Consider the following 20166-nt stretch of genomic DNA (forward strand, 5'->3'; position numbering starts at 1 on the left):
GGAAGGCAGCAAATCACACTGCCATGTGTGTACCTATGCAACAATCTTGCATGTTCTTCACATGTACCCCACAACCTAAAATGCAATAAAAAAGGAAAAAAAAAAAAGAAAAATGAACTCACACGAATTCCTGAATATGTAGCAATCAGCTCCCCTGAGCCAGTGAGAGCCAGCTCTTGTGGGTGGACCGGGCAGCTCTGGTGTGTCTGTGCCTTCTTTCTACTCCAGTAGTAATGGCAGCAAATCTTCCACTATGTTCTCAACTTTTGTTGTAATTGTTTTTGTTGCTTATGTTGTTCTGAAATAAGTCACACTGAACTCCCAGAAGTGAGCCCTCTTGTACAGATTATGAGATGGACCCACTGAAATATATGCCTCCAATGTCATATTAATAGTAAGTGAAAGTTCAGTTAAAAACCATTCTGAAAATCTGATTTGGTATACAAATTAGCTAAAGTAATGAAAACTCACTTTTTTTTTTTTTTTTTACAGCCTTTTGCTAATACTCCCAAGAGGGAAAGAGAAATGGAAAACGCCAAGTGTATTTCAGTATTACTGCTTTTTCTCCTTCTCAGAACACCGGAGCCGGAGTGATCGCCGTGAGCAGAGAGCAGCTGCCCCCCTTTCCATCGCAGCTCCTCCACTGCCACCCTACCCTCCAGCTCACAGCCAGAGGAGGCGTGAGGTTAAGGACCGTCACTTCTTAACGGTAAGCTTGGTGGCAACCTGCAGCCCTGTGCTTGCTCCTCAGGAAACATCAGTTTGTCTGGGAGTCAGTTTCCTGCCTCTCAGTGAGGGAGACTGGGCTGGCTAAGAGCTCAAATCATGGGCATTTGGGAACAAATTAATTTCCCCTCCTTTCATTCCTGAAAGAAATGCCTATTTTTTGGAATACAGACATAGTTTTTAGTTTACTGGCTGCACAATGCAGTAAAGCAAGAATAGCTACAGACTAAAATCAGGAAAAAAAATATGTACTTCAAACCTTGGTTCTTCTGCTTGCAAGCTGAAGGATTCAGGGTAGATTACTTATGTTATTTGCCCTCAGTTCCCTCATCTGTAATATAGGGATATTAATAGTATCTAGTTTATAGGGCTGGAGGATTAAATGATACAAGGCATTTAAAGTGCTTAGCCCAATGACTGACTGATACAAAGTAAGACCTCAAGAAATGTTAACCACAACTGCCTCTACTGTTATTACTAGCCAAGTGACAATATGGCTGACTTGGTGGGGTGATCTGGGAAAGAACTTAAGTGATGTGAAAAATTACCATTTGAAGAGTAATCATGTCATCATTTCATGCTTTCCCATTCTCTAAAGGAGGCTAGTTCTCTGGGGTAACTTAGTATCATGGTGATGTCATTGCCTCTGGGGCTTTCAGCCCTGACCAGATGGATGTGGCTACAACTCAGCCCAAACCCTCAAGCACGGGTCACAGATGATGAGGCTGAGCCCACCTCAGAACACCTGCAAACACTATCAGCAGCTGCTACAAACACATCACCACAGATGTGCCTTTTGGGGCTTCAGTGGGGACAAGGGAGCACTTTGTGCCTCTGAGCAAGCATCACTGAAGTGAAGGACTATGGCTTTTGTGACCAAATCAGTCCACACTGCCTGCCTGAATGTCTGCAATCCTGCTGTCTTGTCATTCTGGCTCAAGACCCAAAGTCTAAAGAAGTTACAACAGTGTGGGTTTGAGTTAAGGTTTTTATTAGAAATTAAATTTGCATGTATGACTCCAAATTGTGCACCTTTAAGGCTTTTACAATATGCAAGATAGGTATAAAATATTTGGGTCACATGATGCCAAACATCCAGCCAAAACCAGACTTCATCTAAATGAATCCACATGATATGCCATATCCAGATAAGAACTTGAATGATAGTGAACGAAATATAAAAACATTTTTCCTATTTGTAGCTGGATTGCAGGCAGGTCCATCAGTGCTCATTTAAGTGCTGACTGAGTGCCATGTCACACTCACTACATTACTGCACTGCAGCCCAAGGATAAGTAAAGGAGATAAGGGCCTCTTAGGGCTTTCTAGTTCTTCATCTAGAGCAGTTTCACATGCTAGTCATTTGTCATAAAGCAGAAGTTCTTATGCAGCTCAAACCTGCTTGATGAAGCCTTTGCTTTTAATGAGACATTTTCTGCATAAAAATACTAAAAATATTTTCCCATTCATTATAACATGTTTTATGGCTAATTAAGTTGGTTTTCTTGGAAGGGAGGAGGTGAAAGAAAAGAATTTTGAGCATTTACAGAAATGACATAAAAATATAGCCCTTTCTCATGATCTGCATAATTTTTAATAATGTCTAAATACTAAAGTAAGACTATAGGAAAATGCTTAAAATAATGAATAGCGATGAGAGTACTTCATTTATTTACCCAACAAACACCAGTAAGAGAAGACTCTGGATTACACTTAGGTAAACTTCAGTAAGTTTGTCCATCTCAAATTATAATATTTAGTATTTCTAAGTAATTTTAACTGTTTTCTTTGTTCAAGAGTTTGGGTCACTACAATGATTAGAAGATTTTCATTTGAGTTATATCCCTTAGGCTTGGATAGAACATGGTTCAAGCTTACAAGACTATGTATTGCTGAAAGAAAGATGGCTGCAGGTATAGGGACAGGCAATTTGTAGTCAAATTGCTGGATAGACATTTTCTTAGACAACAACTCTCCTTTCATGTATGAGATTTCGTGAAGCCACACTTTTCTTCCTTTAAGAAAGCATGCATAATGAGATTGATGAACAGTTTCCTGCAACTCTGCAGGTTATTATACTGTACCTTGGTCATTAATGGCATGGACCATGAAGCTAAACTGCCTGATTTTAAATACCAGCTCTACTACTTGCAATCTGTATGACCCTGGCAAGTTAGTCATTTCAGTGTCTCAGGCACAGAGTAGATAGTACCTCATAGGCTTGGCATGAGAATTGAACATGATAATACATGTAAACAGTACCTCATACATAAGCACTATATAAACATCAGATATTATTATTATTATTAGCCAATCAAGTCCTTGAAGTATCTATAATATGATGATAAGATCATAGCTCTAAACGTGTTTAAATCCCAACACTACAACTTTTTGGATGTGTGACTTGGAAAAAGCTATTGTATCTTTCTGACTCCAGTCTCTTTATCTGTAAAATGGGGATAATTTCAGCTTTACAAGGTTGTTAAGGAGGCTTAACATGATATTTTATAAATAAGATTAAATGATGTATGTGTATTTGTGTAAGTGCCCAGCACAGTGCCTAAAATACCTGAATATGATCCTATATTCAAAATAGTTTATAATAAAATTATTAGCATCAAATGAAGAGCCTATAGCACATACTCACATATAAGAGGAAGTGTAAATTGTTATACTCTTTCTAGAGGGCAAAACTCTAATAAATATTCATAACCTTTGATCCAGCAATTTTACATCTAGGAATTTACCCCAAGGCAATAGTCAGTGTATGCAAAGATTTATTCTCTAGGGTGTTCATCAAAGCACTGTTTACAATAGAAAGATTAATCACAAATATCCCAAATGTTCAACAATAGGGACTTAGTTTAATGAATACTGATATATCTATAGGATAGAATACAACATCAAAAGTAGTGTTAGAGGAGAATATTTAATAACATGGAAAAATGTATAATTATTATCAGGGATTTTTACATAGTTTATAAATCTGTATAGTATTATCAGGGTTTTTTACATAGTTTATAAATCTGTGTATAGTATAATCTCAAAAAATGTCAGTGAGTGTATATGTATGTGTACATATACATATGCATGGGGAAAAAGGCTGGAAGGTTGTATATCTGTGATTCCCAAACTGTGTGCTGAGGTGCCTTAGGGTGCTGCACTGAACTCCTAAGGGTGCTATGGGATATTTTAGAATTTCAAGGGACAAAGTGTCATCTGTCTGGTGGTATCTGGTGATGGCTCCAAAGTAACCTCATAACTCCTACAAGTGAGAAGAGGGGACACTTGATTTCTTGACATGTAATTTGTACCAAAAGTTCTCTGGGGGAACTCACAGGAAACAGGACAAGCCAATTTAGCATAAAACCCTAAACCTTTTGTTAGCTGAATATTCAAGGAGTATCTCTAATTAAAGCCCATCTGGGAGCCTTTACTCATCAAGGGTGGCAAAGGAGATCATTTCAGGGAAAGGCTTCCTTTAAAAAAAAAAAAAGGTAACTATAACATCCTGCTGGATTCTGAAATTCTATAGCCAGAGATTAATTAAAGATCATTTATTTGGGACATGAAATGTGGACCTGAGCTACAGAGAAGAGATCAAAACAAACTTCATGAAATCAACATTTGCACATAGCATCTCAATTTTTTCTCTAATGTACCACAGAGGATACAGCTTTAGGCTGGTAAAGGATCTAAAGAGTTATTTGGGCCTGGCTAGGAGTCAAATATAAAAGTTTATAGTAAAAGTGTTTCCAAGGGCAATATGAAAGAGAAATTGCCTGGAATCAACTTCTGGCCACATGACTGAGCTCTTGGATGCAGACTGACTTGTTAAGCATCAGAATACTGATTATTTAGGGGAAGGTAGTGAGAGGAAATGGTCCCCACTGAGGTAGGTTTGTGTACTAAACAAAAACCTAGTTACGTTACTGAAACTCATTTGCCTCTAGGCAGACTTTCTGGGGAATTTTTCTTCCTCGTCTAGGCTGTGGTCAAATTGATAATGGCAAATGGGTATCAAAACATGAGCGTCTGTCAGAGCTGTTACAGGTAGCCTGTTCCTTGCAAATCCAACCATGTGTTTTCACTCTTGGTACTAACCATTAGAAGTAGTCCACATAGCCTTTTTTGGTAAGAAACAATAATTTTATGTGTTCAAAGACTATTAGACTTAGAGTTACAGTGCTGATGGCTAGAAAGATGCCTGTTTGAGGCAGTTGAATAGACAGGTTTTTTTGGTGGATCAAAATATACACTGAGACTTCCAGGTAGCTGACAATAATGGTGATACCCTAGGTCCCCATCTCCCAGTATTTCCTCCAAAAATGATATATAACAAGAAGGGAAAAATAAAACTACACACAAAAAAAAACACACCATCAGCATAACTTGGGTACAGAAAATTCCCAAACATCAAATTAACTGTTAAGTAAGAGAGAGAAAACACCAAGTCTCAGTGTGTTTCCTCTTGTTACAAGGTGAGGGAGGGCAGATTCAGAAAGCTACATGGAAAAGACAAACTAGCGATGGGTCGTAAAATTGATCTAAAACTATCACCAGAAAAATTGTCTGACCTAAGTCTGAAAATAGTACAAATTTTTTCAGATAGACACAAACTACAAAAAGGGACCTAAAAGTATGCGTATTTTACAGGAGCAATCTTCTGTATGTAAAGCTTCTAGGGGATCTGCCCTTGCGCAATTAGGAGTGAAGGAGAAAAGAGGAAAAATAAAATTTCTAAGACCCTGCAGGCCAAAATAAAACCAAAAAATTCAAGGACATGCAGAAGTTGTGTGTCTCCTTCAACTCCTGCATCACCATCAAAACAAACAAACACACTAAAATATTTGAACAACTTTGACAAACAGACAGAAGATGGTGCCATTAAACTAGGGATCTTGTGAAACACTCCAAAGCCACACAAATGAATAAGAGATAGATTAGCAGATCCACATAGAGCGATTGCAAAAGATCAATGAAAGAATATACAAAGCAAAGGTTTTATATCCAACCATGCTGTTCTTCAAGTATAGAAAAGCAATTTTCAACCTACAGGAACTTAGAGAATTTTGTACCCATGAGTCCTTTGTGAGGAATTTACCAGAGGACCAGTTTCATCCTCTGGCAGAATTCCTTCAGCCAACCAAGGATGAAGTTATTCCTTCATCCAATCAACAAATAACTTGGGAAATGTTAGCAAAAGTATGGGTAGCATACATTTTAATACATGTAAATGTAGATCTAAAACTATAGTGGAGATGAAGATAGAAAACTAATGTGCAATGTTAAATGTTGTGACAACAGAGAATGATAAAACTAAAAATGAGAGAAGGGAGAGGTAAAGAAGAACATAGAATAAGCTAATTGATTACTGTCTAGGCAAAAAGTGGCTGTTAAAGGATACCAATAAGAACTAGTCAACCAGATTGTAAAAGCTTGAATAATAAAACAGGAGACTAAGGACATTAGAATGGTATAAGAACAAAGAAGACTACTAGCAAAAAAAAAAAAAAAAATACCAATCTTCCTAAATACCAAAAAAAAAATATTTCTTATAAAGAGAGAAGATGATAGATCTTACAGAGGAAGAAACATAATAAATATACAAAATACACATAATTATAACATTTATCAGAGTTTAGTCATATCAATGAATATGAGTGAGCTTAATGGGCCTATTTAAAAACTTTTCAATTTGGCTCACTAAGCAAACCCAACTATTTGCTCTACACATGAAACGCACACAGGATTTTAATTTATTAATTAGGTCCTGATTGTTTGAAAAAAAAATGACCAAGAAAAAGAGAGAGAAAGCACAAATAAAATAAGCGATGACAGGAAAAAATACCACTGAAACAAAAGAAAGTTTAAAAATTATAAGAAACTACTTTGCAGACCTCTATGCAAATAAATTTGAAAACCTAGATGAAATGGATAATTTCCTAGAAGAATAAAAATTACCAGAATTGACCTTATTAGAGTTAGTAAGCTTAAACAGACCGACTTCCATGGAAGTACCAGAAGAATTTATTAAGGAACTATGCCACTAAAAAACATCAGGCCTAGATGGTTTCCCAGAGGAATTCTGCTAAACCTTCAAATTCAAGATGCTACCAATGCTCTATAAATTGTTTAAGAGCATTGAAAATGAAGTAAAACTTCCCCATTTCTTTTATGAAGCAAGTATAACATTGATACCTAAACTGATAAAGACAGTCCATAAAAAAAGAAAAACAACTACAGACCAATATCACTCATGATTACTAATTCAGAAATACTAAATCCAACATTAACAAACAGAATATAACATCACATTAAGAGATTAATATGCTGTGACTAAATGGGATTTATTCTAGGAATGGAAGGTTGGTTCAATATTAGGTAATCTATTAGTATCATATATCATAACAGACCTAGAAGGGAAAAACCCATATGGTTAGCTCCTTGCATGCTAGCTAAGCTTTAAACAAAATTCAATATCTATTTTTAATTAGAATGTCTCTAGTGTTTCCATATATATGTGTGTATATATGGAATATATATAATATATATGGACATGTATATATATAATATGTATTTATATATATGGAAACACTATGGGCATTTCTACTAAAAAGGCAAAAATGCTCACTATCTCTACCACTATTTAGCATTGTACTAGAGATATTAACCAATGTGATGATAAGATAAATCAATTAGAATCATAAGAATTGGTAAAGAAGAAGTAAACCTATATCTGAAGATGATATGATAGTATATCACGAAAATCCTCAAGAATCAATGATAAAACTAACTCAAGCAATAAAAGAATTCAGTAAGACAGCAAGATATAAACACACAAAAGTCAGTACCCTACATTTACACAAATAATAGCCAATTTAAAAAGTTAATGTTACAGAAAATCCCATTTACAGAAATAACAAAGAAGACTAAATACTTAGGAATTAATTTACCAGAAATGTGTAAAACTTATAAGAGAAAAACATTAAAGCACTCCTTAAAGACACAAAATTAGACTTTTTCAAATAGAAAGACATCCCCTGTTCTTGGATAGAATGATTCAACACTACAAACAAATCAGTTCTCTCTAAGTTACTTTACAAGTTTAACACAATTTCAATTAAAATACCAATAAGCTTTATTTTACGGAGTTAGATACTTATGGAAAAACAAACATTTAAGACTAGCCAGGAAAACACTGAAAAAGAAAACCTAGCCCTACCAGACATTAAGATATATTTAAAGCCTCTATAACTATAATAGTGTGGTACGGTATATGAGTAGACAAATGTTTCAGTGGAATCAAACATAAAGTCCAGAAAGAGACCAGAGTATTTATAAAAACATTCAATAAAGGCAACATCACAAATCACTCTGGCAAGAGACGGAGTTTTTTAATGATGCTGGAACAACTGAATAGCCATTTAGTAGAAGGAAAAATTTAATCAGTGTTTCTCAACCTCAGCACTGTTGACATTTTGGGCCAAATAATTTTTTGCTATGGGGACCATCTTGTGCATTGTGCAATGTTTGCCAGCATCCTTAGCACCTCCCCTCACTTGTGACAACCCAAAATGTCTCCAGACACTGTACCATGTTCCCTGAGGGGACAAAATCACCTCTAGTTAAGAATCATTTAATGGGATGCATACTACCATGCACACTAATAAACCCCAAATAGATCACGGACTAAACCTAAAAAATGAAACCATACAAGTACTAGAAGAAAATATGCATGAACTATTCTTTGACTTCTGTCCAGGGAAACACTTTCTAACTCTGGCTAAAAATACAGAGGCAAGAAAAGAAAAGATTGATAAATTTAAACAGCAAATGTTTTTGCATGCCCGAACACCTTAAAGGAAATAAAAAGACAACTGAAAGACTAGGGGAAGATTTGTGTAACAGAAAAAGGGCTATTACCTCTAATTGATAAATACCTCTTAAAAATTGAGGGATAAAGAAAAGAGCAAAACCGTGGAAGAAAAATCGAGGAAAATATGTGAACAGACAATTCAGAAAAAATATAAACATGTTTCTTAAATTTAAGAAAAATTGTTTAAACTCACTCTTAATTAGAAATGCAGGCTGGAAGCAGTGACGCATGCCTGTAATTTCAGCATTTTGGGAGGCTCAGGTGGGAGGATCAGTTGAGCCCAGGAGTTTGAGACCAGCCTGAGTGACATGGTGAAACCCCATCTCTACAAAAAAATACAAAAATTAGCTGGGCCTGATGGTGTGTGCCTGTAGTCCCAGCTACTCAGGAGGCTGAGGTGGGAGGATCACCTGAGCTTGGGGAGGTTGAGGCTGCAGTGAGCTATGATCACACCACTGCACTCCAGCCTGGGTGACAGAGGAGACTCTGTCTCAAAAAAAGGAAAAAAAATAAATGCAAACAACACTGAGATTCCACGTATTACCTATTAGACTGGCAAAAATTAAACAATATAACAATGTATTCTGTTAGTGAAACTGGAGAAACAAGCACTGTCATCTATTGCTGGTGGAAATTCAAACTTGGTCCAACATTTCTGGAGGGGAATTTGGCAATATCTAACCAAACTACATATGCATTTACCTTTTGCCTCAGCAATTCTACTAAAGATACACCTCCACTAATACAAAAAGGTTATTTCTTTCAGCATTGTTATCAATTACAAGATGTTGAAAACAACCCAAATACCTATACATAGAAGAGTGATGGAGTAAAAGAAGGAGGAGGATCTTTATGAATTGATAAGGAGTGATTTCTAAGACATACTCTTAATTGAAAAAGGCAAAGCCCCAAAGAGTGTCTACAGTATGCCACCCTTCATGTTAGAAAGAAGGGTGTATAGTCACATGGCACATAACAGTGTTTCTGTCAACAACAGACTGCATATAGTCTGTTGGGTCCATACAATTATAATGTCATATTTTTGCTGTACCTTTTCTATGTTTACCTGTGTTTAGATACACAAATACTTCACATTGTTTTAAAATTGCCTACTGTATTCAGTACAGTAACATTCTATACAGGTTTGTAACCTAGGAGCAATAGGCTTTACTATATAGCCTCAGTAGTAGGCTGTACCTTCTAGGTTTGTGTAAATACAATCTAGTATATTTGCACAAGAAAATTGCCTGAGGAAGTATTTCTCAGAATGTACCCCTGTCATAAGTGAACTATAACTATATAAGAAAATATACAAGTATCCACTTATTTGCATAAAAGAAAGAGTCCATTCTGCTGTGACACAACATATGCATCCCTAAAAATCTCCACACTATGAAAAATTGCACAATGAAAACCAAAGGGCTTATGGAGAAAACGGAGTTAGGGGCACAACACTCAAAAATTTCTTCCATGACAATACATGCATGTGCACACACAAATAGGAACCTAACAAAATACAGTAGCACAGTTTTACACATTGTAAATGGTTAAGAAATACACAAATACTGCAATAAATTGGCACTCCACTGAGAAAAAGTCCTGGAGTTGTCTGGAGGTTGGACATCAGAAGGGCCATAGCCAGCTTGTGAGTTACTGGGAAGGACTGGAAGAAAGGGTGCCTGAAACTGGAGGGAAGGTCATAACACCAGGTATGGGCAGGTGTGGCTCCTAATACATGGAGTGAACTGAGGTGGCTGATAGATGTTTGATATGTGTGTGTGTGTGTGTTATGTACTCTTACACAGCTCAATTCAGCTGTGTGCAGTTGCTATGTTCATCTAGAGAGTCTCACATTATGCTCAAACACGAATACATCAGGTATCTTAGGTATTCACATGATATCTAAGATATCAATCACATTGGAACAATCAATCACATTAGAACAAATTTGAATCCATATCAATCACATTGATATCAATCACATTGGAACAAACTTGAATTTTCAAGACATGCATTGTAATGAAATTGACTGTACAGGAAGGAAAGACTGGGGGAATGGGAGGGTGGTGGCAGGTTCAAGGGGGAGTGGCATTTCTCTGAGTATATTTTTTGGGTTATAGCTCAGGTAATGTTTTACATATTCCCCCATAAATAAATAATTATCATCAACCAGCATGTGAGGAGAACCTCAAATGGAAAACAAATAGCACCAAATAAACCTCACTACACTACAAATGAATAACAATCACCCTGAAAGAGGTGGGGAAGAAAATAGCTAACCTTTAATAACTTTGGAAAGTAGTATTTTTGTTTCCTCTTAACCACAAATATTTGTTGATAGATTAATGAATGTAATTTTAAATGGAACAGTAAGGCATAACTGTGGATTAAAACACCTTGCTTCATGCCTATAGTCCCAGCACTTCAGGAGGTTGAGGCAGGCAGATCACTTGAAGTCAGGAGTTCGTTTGAGACCAGCCTCATCTCTAATAAAAATACAAAGTTAGCTGGGTCTGGTGACAGGCTAACACAAACAAAAACAGCTTGCTATACAACCAAAAGGGGAAAGTCATACACTTAGGAATTTTTTTTTTTTTTTTAGATGGAGTCTCGCTCTGTCACCAGGCTGGAGTGCAGTGGCGCGATCTCGGCTCACTGCAACCTCCGCCTCCCAAGTTCAAGCAATTCTCCTGCCTCAGCCTCCTGAGTAGCTGGGACTACAGGCACACGCCAGCACGCCCAGCTAATTTTTGTATTTTTAGTGGAGACGGGGTTTCACCATGTTGGCCAGGATGGTCTCGATCTCTTGACCTCATGATTCGCCCGCCTTAAAGTGCTGGGATTACAGGTGTGAGCCACCGCACCAGATATGCCAGTCAAAGAGCCTTTGAGGTACCCCATAGATGACTGTTAGATAATTCTTTTCTTTTATACAATTCCTATATTACATCACTAGATCACAAAGTCAAAATGATACTTTAAAAGGAATTCCTCATTCATTCCCACTTGAGTCATCCCACTGGGCCACTGCCCTGCTCTCCACCCCTTCCCCATCCCTTTAAGGTGGTATTCTTCAGCCATTCCCTTCCTGAATAATTGTGTAGGTCAGGTATGATGGCTCATACCTGTAATCGCAACATTTTGGGAGGCTGAGGTGGGTGGATCACTTGAGCTCAGGAGTTCGGGACCAGCCTAGGCCACAGAGTGAGACTCCCGCCTATACAAAAAAAAAGAAAGAAAAGAAAAAATAGCCAGGCATGGTGGCATACACCTGTAGTCCCACCTACTAGGGAGGCTGAGGTGGAAAGATCGCTTGAGCCCAGGAGGAGGAGACTGCAGTGAGCTGAGATCGTGCCACTGCACTCCAGCCTGGGTGATAGAGCAAAACTGTGTCTCAAAAAAATAATTAAAAAAGAGTCACGTGTACATTTTCCTTCCTAAGCAAGGAAGCAAGCAAAGAAGTAAGTAATAAGTCAGAGAAAGTCCACCAAGGGCATATTTATGAATGAAGAGAATTAAACAGACAGAGGTTAGGATGGCAACAACCTGATTACCTTATTCAATGAAGTCTAAACTAAGCTGACTCTAGTAAAGATGCTGCAGTGGCTTGCTCAGAGGTCTATCATTCCACCTCAGATTGGCCACAAATGCCAGACTCCATGTTTCTAAGGGATTAGCAGTCATCTACATGAAGAGCCAGGAAGCCAATATAACCAGGCAGCTGATGCTACAATACAATTGATGCTTTAGACCTCCATTAGGTGCTGACTATAGCTATGTGTAAAATCCTTCAAGACACTGAGGACAATCTTTAAATCTCAGACAGGATCAATTATGAATTTCCTGAACAGTAATCTATTTGGAAATGTGAAGTGGAAAGCATTCCAGTGCACATAACATTGAGGCATAAACCATGCTGCAGAGGTGTGAATGCAGGAGGTTCAATAGGGTGCCCCCCCTCCTTGTTCAAAAAACCATGAGAAAGCCCCCAGGCATATTGTCAGAGCAGCCATTGTGGTGGTGATGTGTCCCCAAACTAAGCAAATTAGCAGGCATATGGCTATTTTCTGAAGAACCAACACTGCACTAACAAGAGTAGCCATGTAGATATGTGTGTGGAGAATCACAGGCCAAAGAGAGAGAATTATCTGGGCAAGCCACCCAGAACACTTGGCTCTACACTTCTCACTTTTCAGGAAGAGCATTTCCACTAGGTGCAGTGGCACGTGACTGCAGTCCCAGCTACTCAGGATGCTGACACAGGAGGATGGCTCTAGCCCAGGAATTGGAGGCTGCAGTGAGCCATGATGGCACCACTGCATTCCAGCCTGGGTGACAGAGGGAGATCCTATCTCTTAAAAAATTTTAAAAATTAAAATATTTTTAAAAAGAAAAGCATCTCAAAGAGCCCTTTGATGGTGGAATGCAGGGGACCAAGAGATGGTCACATTCTTCTGAGAGATGTTGGTTCCTGAAAAGCTCCCAGGGAGACAACATCCCAGAGGCTCATTTATGAGTGAAGGTAAATAAAAACTTTCAGACCACAGAACTTTCTTGCTAAGTCAGAAATATATTCAATAGGCACAGCTTGGGGTGCCACATGGAACACAGTGGATTTGAGGGAGTTAATAAAAAGCAGGGAGACTAAAAGACCAAGTGTAGTTACTGCATTCACACCTCTGTTGGGTGACAGAAGCAGGAAGCAAAGGATATATGGACAAGATAGAAGGGGCATGCGGAAGCCTACAGTTAGTCCAGATAAAGAGCTTGGCACGGTTCCCTCTCTCACTTTCTCAGACTGGATGGACATGTGGTGTCAGCGGCAGAAAAGTGGAGATAACATTTAGAAATGGAGAACCAGTGAGTGCAGACTGAAGAGAAATAGACTGGGTGTACTATTCTGTAATGCCGTGTTTGCATCAAAGGCAGGCTTGTGTTGACGGAGCACATCTGGAGTTGTCATGCATCAGTAGTAGCATTTTGGGAGACGGAGCATGATGGAGTAGAGGTGGGGCTGGTGGACAGGAGAACTTTCAAGTTCCAGTTGTTAAATCCTAGCGAGCAAGGAACAGTTTAATCTCAGTCCTTTAGTCAAGAAATCAGATATTATTTTTCTGTTCTACGTCTACCTTCTCCAAAAATTTAAAACACCCTGTGAAAGATATTGCATCATTGCCATCCAAATCAGCCTCCTGGGTGGTTCTGTCTGTGATTATTCCCAGTTGCTCAACCGAGTTATTCCCTCTGACCATCACTCATAGCTCCTGTAACAGCTCATGCAGGAGATGTCGTCCATCTAACATCTATCCAAATCATATAGTTGAAAAGCAAAGTGCAGTTTGCTGCTTTAGCTGTCAAGCGGTTCTGGTTCATTCATATCTTTGCTCCTTTCATCATCATCAATGGGTCAGAAATGAGCCAAGGTTCTTGTGAATTCATAGATGTTCACCTGGTCCTCCGCATCTTAACCAAGTGACCAAAGTTAACATCACCAGTAAGGGAACACACCTGTACATGGGCATCCTGATGTGATACACTGAGATAACACTTCTGTGAGACACTTGTCAAAAAACATGTCACCTCAATCTAATAATGAGAAAACATCTGACAAACCCCAATTGAAGGACATTCTATAAAATAATTGACCAGTACTCTTTGGTATGTTAAGGTCATGAAAAACAAAGACTCACACCTGTAATCCCACACTTTGGGAGGCTGAAGTGGGAAGATTGCCTGAGCTCAGGAGTTTGAGACCAGTCTGGGCAACATAGCAAGACCTTGTCTCTACAAAATATATTTTAAAAAATTAGCCAGGCATGTCGGTGCATGCCTGTGGTCCCAGCTACTCAGGAGGCTGAGGTGGGAGGATTGCTTCAGCCTGAAAGGTCAAGGCTACAGTGAGCCATGATTGCACCACTGTACTCCAGCCTGGATGACAGAGCAAGACTCTGTCCAAAAAAAAAAAAAAAAAATTAAAGGGGACTGAGGAAATTTGACAAGTGAATGCAATGTGCAATCCTGGATTGGATCCTGGTTAAGGATAAAGGCATCAATGGGAAAACTGACAACATTCAAATAAGGTTAATAGATTAGTTAATAGTATTTATCAATGCTAATGTCCTGCTTTCAACAGATGTACCATGGCTATGTAACCTTTTCCATTAGGAAAAGCTGGATAATGAGTAACAGGGAAACTCTGCTATTTTTACAACTTTTCTTCAAGTCTAAATTATCTCAAAATAGAAACACACACACACACACACACACACACGCACACGCACAAGCACAAGCACACAGAGTCAGAGCCATGGAAATTTCACAGTTTCTGGGTTGGCACATATACCCCTGGTGCTTCTGATGGATATATGGCTTCAGGTGAAGATGAGTTCGCCCAAAAAAATGCTTAGTTGATATAACAAAATCTAGAAGGTCACCGAGAATCTGATCTAAGGTGATTAAAAGCTGTCATGATATTGGGCACTATGGATCCACGCACACTGTCACAGCATAGATTCCCCTTTCAGAGTATGGAATCAGCCATAGCAGTTCAACCTCACCCCCTGCTGAATGGAATGTTCAGCTCATTGGTTCTCATCAGTCATGTCCCTCAGTCTAGGCCTGGATCTGCAAATACTTGGGACATGCACCTGCTCTTCCCTTTTGCAAGCCTCAGGCAGACATTCCTATTCAATTACAGCACTATTTTCCGCTGAGTCCACACAGCCACTACTCATCAGGGTTGACACTTGAGTTGATGAAACATCTCCTTTTTCTGCTTTCACCCTGCAGTAGGGTCCATGGGGACCCTTGAAGCCCAAGTCCCTACTTAGATTCTGACATCTAGACAGATAGGCAAGGAGTTAACCCTTCCTCAAATGTAGTGGGACACCAGCAGTCTCAAGTTTTCCTCTCCAAGCCTCATCAGAATGATCAAGGGGTGGGATGGATATCTGATGGTCTCCATGGCAGTGGATGAAGATACTTGGTATGAGATGGAGCCCCTATGGCAAAAATTGATTTGGTTCTAGAGGAACACTAAGACCTAAATTCTCATCCTCAGGATCGACAGTGAATGCATTTCAACATACTGCCTTTACAGCTGTATTTTTTGCCAAACTTGATAAAATTAGCCAGGAACAAAATATCAGGGATTCTTTGTCATTTCACAGCCTGATAATCCAGGGATTTTAAAATAAAAAAAGATGTCAAATCATAGTTTTATTTTTACCAAGGAGGTGTCTTTGAAGGGCAGGGGACATTCCAACTGCCTTATTGGGAAAGAAATGAAGGAAGTCACTCAAACTAGGACCCAGACTGTCTTACATAGCTCAGAGCTATAAACAATGACTATGCTTACTTTCCAATTTTCTATCAGGAAGAAAAAAAATGGGTCTTATGAGAAAGGAGCTTCTGAGAAAAATCAAGGTAATTTACAGAGAAGCTAGCCAGGAGAGATGATCAAAGACTAGAGCTGGCAGGAAGGGTGTTTCAATGGTACTTGACCAAGCAATAAAGACCTTCTCACTGCTATGTTCTCTTTCCTATCCCCAGCCCTGTCTTCTCTTATTCATCCTCTCCCATCCTTCCCTTCTGTGGGTTCATTTAAGATTTTCAGTTTCCATTAGTTTACAATAGAGTTGGGATTAAGAAACACTGATCAAGCCTTGCCTTTGCTATGTAAGAGTTAGGCATATCCAGACTTGTCCTAAACAAGTCTATTTTACCTTTGTCTTCATAGTTTTACAAGCTTTCTCAAAAGTATTCTGTTGTTTTATGACCTGTCTAAAATGGTTCTGTCCATCCAAATTAAGTCTCTCTTGCTTCAGCTTAGGCGTTCTTTGTATCTCAGATAATTTGCTCCTCTAAACCAGTTAAGAAAAATACTAACTTTGCTTATGTGAATCTTTGACATACAAACTCCTCTCTGATCCCAAACCTTCAATTCCTCCATTCTGCCCAAAGAAATAAGTTCAAATCCTTAGCCCAGCTCTCCAGACTCTCTACAGTTGGGTCCTAACTTACCTTTCCAGATGGATTTCCCACAAATCCTTTGCACAGATCATGGACTTCAGCCAACCCAGACTACACATGCTTCTCCAGAAAACCTCCTGCACTCTCAAAACAATATCTCCACCTGAAATGCCCTTTCTTACATTGTGGCTTTTCATTTACTCCTTCATTTTGAAAAAAATTAACTAAGCACCTGCTGTTAATAAGTACTAGAAGGATACAAACATTAATGAGATATAATCTGTTTCATCCAGAGTACATGGAGACTAGAGGCAATTCTATTGTATTGACTTAAAAGTGTGAATACCTAACTGGTGTGTGGTGTTGGAATGTAGAATACTTCATGGAAAACGTAGTATTTGAGAAGGCCTTGGAGGATGGGGTAGAATTTTGATATGAACACTGGAAGGAAAAGGATTATAGACCGAGGAAACAATGAGAGGCAGGAGATGGAGTGTGTACACGAGTTCGAATACTTTGCTTTGGCTGGTGACAAAAGGGGTATGTCGATGGAGGGCACTGGCTATAATGCTTCAGTAGGCCAGATCTTGAAGGATTTTGATGCCAGACTAGAACATTTGAATTTATTCCATAAGCCTAGCAAATTATTGAAGGGTTTTGGGCACAGAAATAATGATGATCTGAAGGAGCTGTACTTTATGACAATATCAGGGCATGCGTGTATAGGATTAATTTCCTCAATTTCTAGAGGCTCCCTTTTGGTGTAGTAGAGAGAGGAGCCTTAGATGTTATTGGGAGGCATAAGATTGCAGAAGTGGTGATGCCTATTACACCTCCCATTTAACTCACCTGTTTGGCCTTTGGAGAAGGGAGATGAATCTTGGAGACTGGTTATACATAGCTGGTGATTTTAATTGTATTTGCTGTTCAGATGTGGTATTTTTCTTGAAGTAAATCAGCACAATGCCTGGTCTGTGGGATGATACAGCTATTGACCACAACAAATTCTTTTCCCCTCTATACCCATTTTTGAGGCTTACCAGAAGCAGTTTGCTTTTAAGATCATGTCAGCTCTCCTCTCTGCCATAACATAAGCTACAGAGATCATTGTCATCTTGACACCCTACATCACACTGGTTCATATTGTCCTGATCGGACTCAGGAACAGGAAGGACCTTAGATGCCTTAGTCAAGAGCAAGCCAGAGGCTAAAATCCTGGCTCCATGTGCTTTATCAGTCAGACTCCAGTCAGGAAAACAGAAACCATTTTCAAAAGGGAATTTAACATAGGGACATTGTTATAAGACTGACAGGGCAAATGGGAAACTGAGGTGAAACCAAGATAGTAACAGCAGCAAGAAGCTAACACTCACAGGGCTGGAGGAATGGAAGGAAGGGGTTGGAGTTATTAGAGCAGCCTGCAGTACTAGAACTCAGACCTCTGGAGAGGAACCAGAGGCCTGGCTGGTGCTGGTGCCTCAGAAACTCTGGAGCTCAGAAGCTTCTGAGGAGCTGGGACCCAGATCTCCGAGTAGGGGGTGCTGCCTGCCAGGTGCTAATGCATCGGAAGCTCCAAAGAAGGACCACACACAGCTGGAATCTAGATAGGGGTACTGGACTGCTGGGTCTGACTAGCATCTCTGACAGTGGCATAATGATGCTGATTCTGGGAGTGAGGAAACAGATGAGGGCTGAAACCAATTGCCATACCTGGGAGCAGAGGACCACTGCTGGGACTATGCTAACAGAAACAGTGAGTGCCAAGAAGTAAGTCCCTTCTTCCTCTTCCAGCCTTCTAGTCTCCCTCTTGCACTCCCACTGGAAGAACCTAACAGGGAGGAGCTGGCAAGAAAGAAATGTTTGCAAAGCCCTGGCAGGGCACAGAAGAATAGGTTCAGAACTGAGAGACAATAGCTTAATAACCAGCACAATAGCTAATGAAAACATTAGCCAATGAGTCTGATTCATATTAAATATTGTGAGAAATAAAGAAGATTCCTTGTTACAGTTTAGTTTTGGAATTCTTTATTTGTCTTTTAAGTATTGGCCTGGCTATAGAACTGTCACTAAAAGTACTTGTCTGTACACATCATTACCAAATATTCTCAGGGTGACATCCTCTTGCATGCCTGGGACTTTTTTCACTGTTCAAAATATAAGCAGACAATGGAACACTACTCACAATAAAAAGGAATGAATTGGTACACACAACAACTTGGATGGATCTCAAAGGTATTATTCTGGGTGAAAGAAACCACTCTCAAAAAGTTACCCAGTGTATAATTCCATTCATATGACATTTTCAAAAAGATAAAACCATAGAGATGGAGAACAGATTAGTGGCTGCCAGGGGTAGGGGTGGGGGTACGTTGTGACTATAACGGAATATCATAGGGGAGTTTTTGGGCAGTGATAGAACAGTTCTATGTCCTGATTGTGGTCGTGGTTACACAAGTCTATACGTGAGCTAACATCAATAGATCTGTACTCAATACAAATAAAGGAAAAACAGTGAAGGCAGAATGTGCATGGTTTGTGTGTGAGGCCTTATATTTTTTGCTTTTTAAAAATTTGCAGTGATGAGGTCAAGTATGGCCTGCTGAGCGTTAGCCACAGCTGGCCTGAGTTACCAGTTCAAAGGTTCCCTTGGAGTGGGCCTGAGTGTGTGACATTTCTGCAGTTACCACATGCCTCTGACTCCCCCAACTGAGGGACATGGAGGAGTACTCCCATCACTTCTGGGCTGTTCTGTTGACTCACACTGCCGGCTTCTCTGATTTGGGTGAGGGTATTTGCACTTTGTAGCAGTTCAAAGATTCTTTCTTCCCTGCACTTCAAAGCCTTGCCTGCCTTTCCCTTACTCATGTCTTTCTTTGGTTCTAGCAACCTTTGAGGGTTGATGGAACCGAGTGGCCCTTGGCAGTGGCTCCACTAATTGGCAAAGCTGGCCACAGGGGATGAATAAGATACTCACTGGCATCAACATCACAGTGATCATGGTCCAGTGGGCCCTGTTTTGTGTTCTTGACAGTACAGAGCAATTCCTGGGAATAAATGACTATGCTGACCAGCCAGCAGGAAGTGTTCTCCATTCTGGGCTCCCTGTAGCCCTCTTTTTCATTCATGTGGGGACTATTTTCCACAAATGTTCCAAAATATAATTGTGTTATGCCCCGCATATTTAAAATGCTTCATTAATAGGATGTGATTAAACAAAGTGTTCTTGAACTTTAAAATACATAAAATTATTTTGCATTCCATTACCCTAAGATTTTTTGTTCCATTCCAGCTGAGATCAAAAGAAGAAAGAGAGACGCTTTACACTCATACACTCTCTTGCAGAAAGCCTCTCTTTGGGTGAAAAGTGCGTCATTGTCATTGCTATTCAAGCTCTGTTCACTAAGGACAGCTGTCACACCCCCAAACATCTACCAACAGGATAGGATCTAAAAGTGAATGAGCATGTACTCTTTTTGTGTCTGGCTGTTTTTGCTACACATGCTTTTTTGAGATTGATGTTATTGTGTAGTTTTCCATTGTATGAATATAGGATTGCACAATCCATTTACCCATTCTGCTGTTGGTAGATA

General features: G+C 39.3%; 1 protein-coding gene across 4 annotated transcripts in view; it reads left to right on the top strand.

Annotated features, from left to right (window-relative positions):
* Positions 1-20166, top strand: part of NHS (NHS actin remodeling regulator) — a 352032-nt gene that overhangs the window by 308366 nt on the left and 23500 nt on the right. For all 4 annotated transcript variants that reach the window (XM_032286006.1, XM_032286007.1, XM_032286008.1 and 1 more), the window contains exon 3: positions 576-709. In XM_032286006.1, coding sequence (XP_032141897.1) covers positions 576-709 — 134 coding nt within the window. The remainder of the gene's footprint in view (positions 1-575; positions 710-20166) is intronic.

This window comes from Sapajus apella, unplaced genomic scaffold (genome assembly GCF_009761245.1).
Source record: "Sapajus apella isolate SASKATOON/1434 unplaced genomic scaffold, GSC_monkey_1.0 scaffold17, whole genome shotgun sequence".
Lineage (NCBI taxonomy): Eukaryota > Metazoa > Chordata > Mammalia > Primates > Cebidae > Sapajus > Sapajus apella.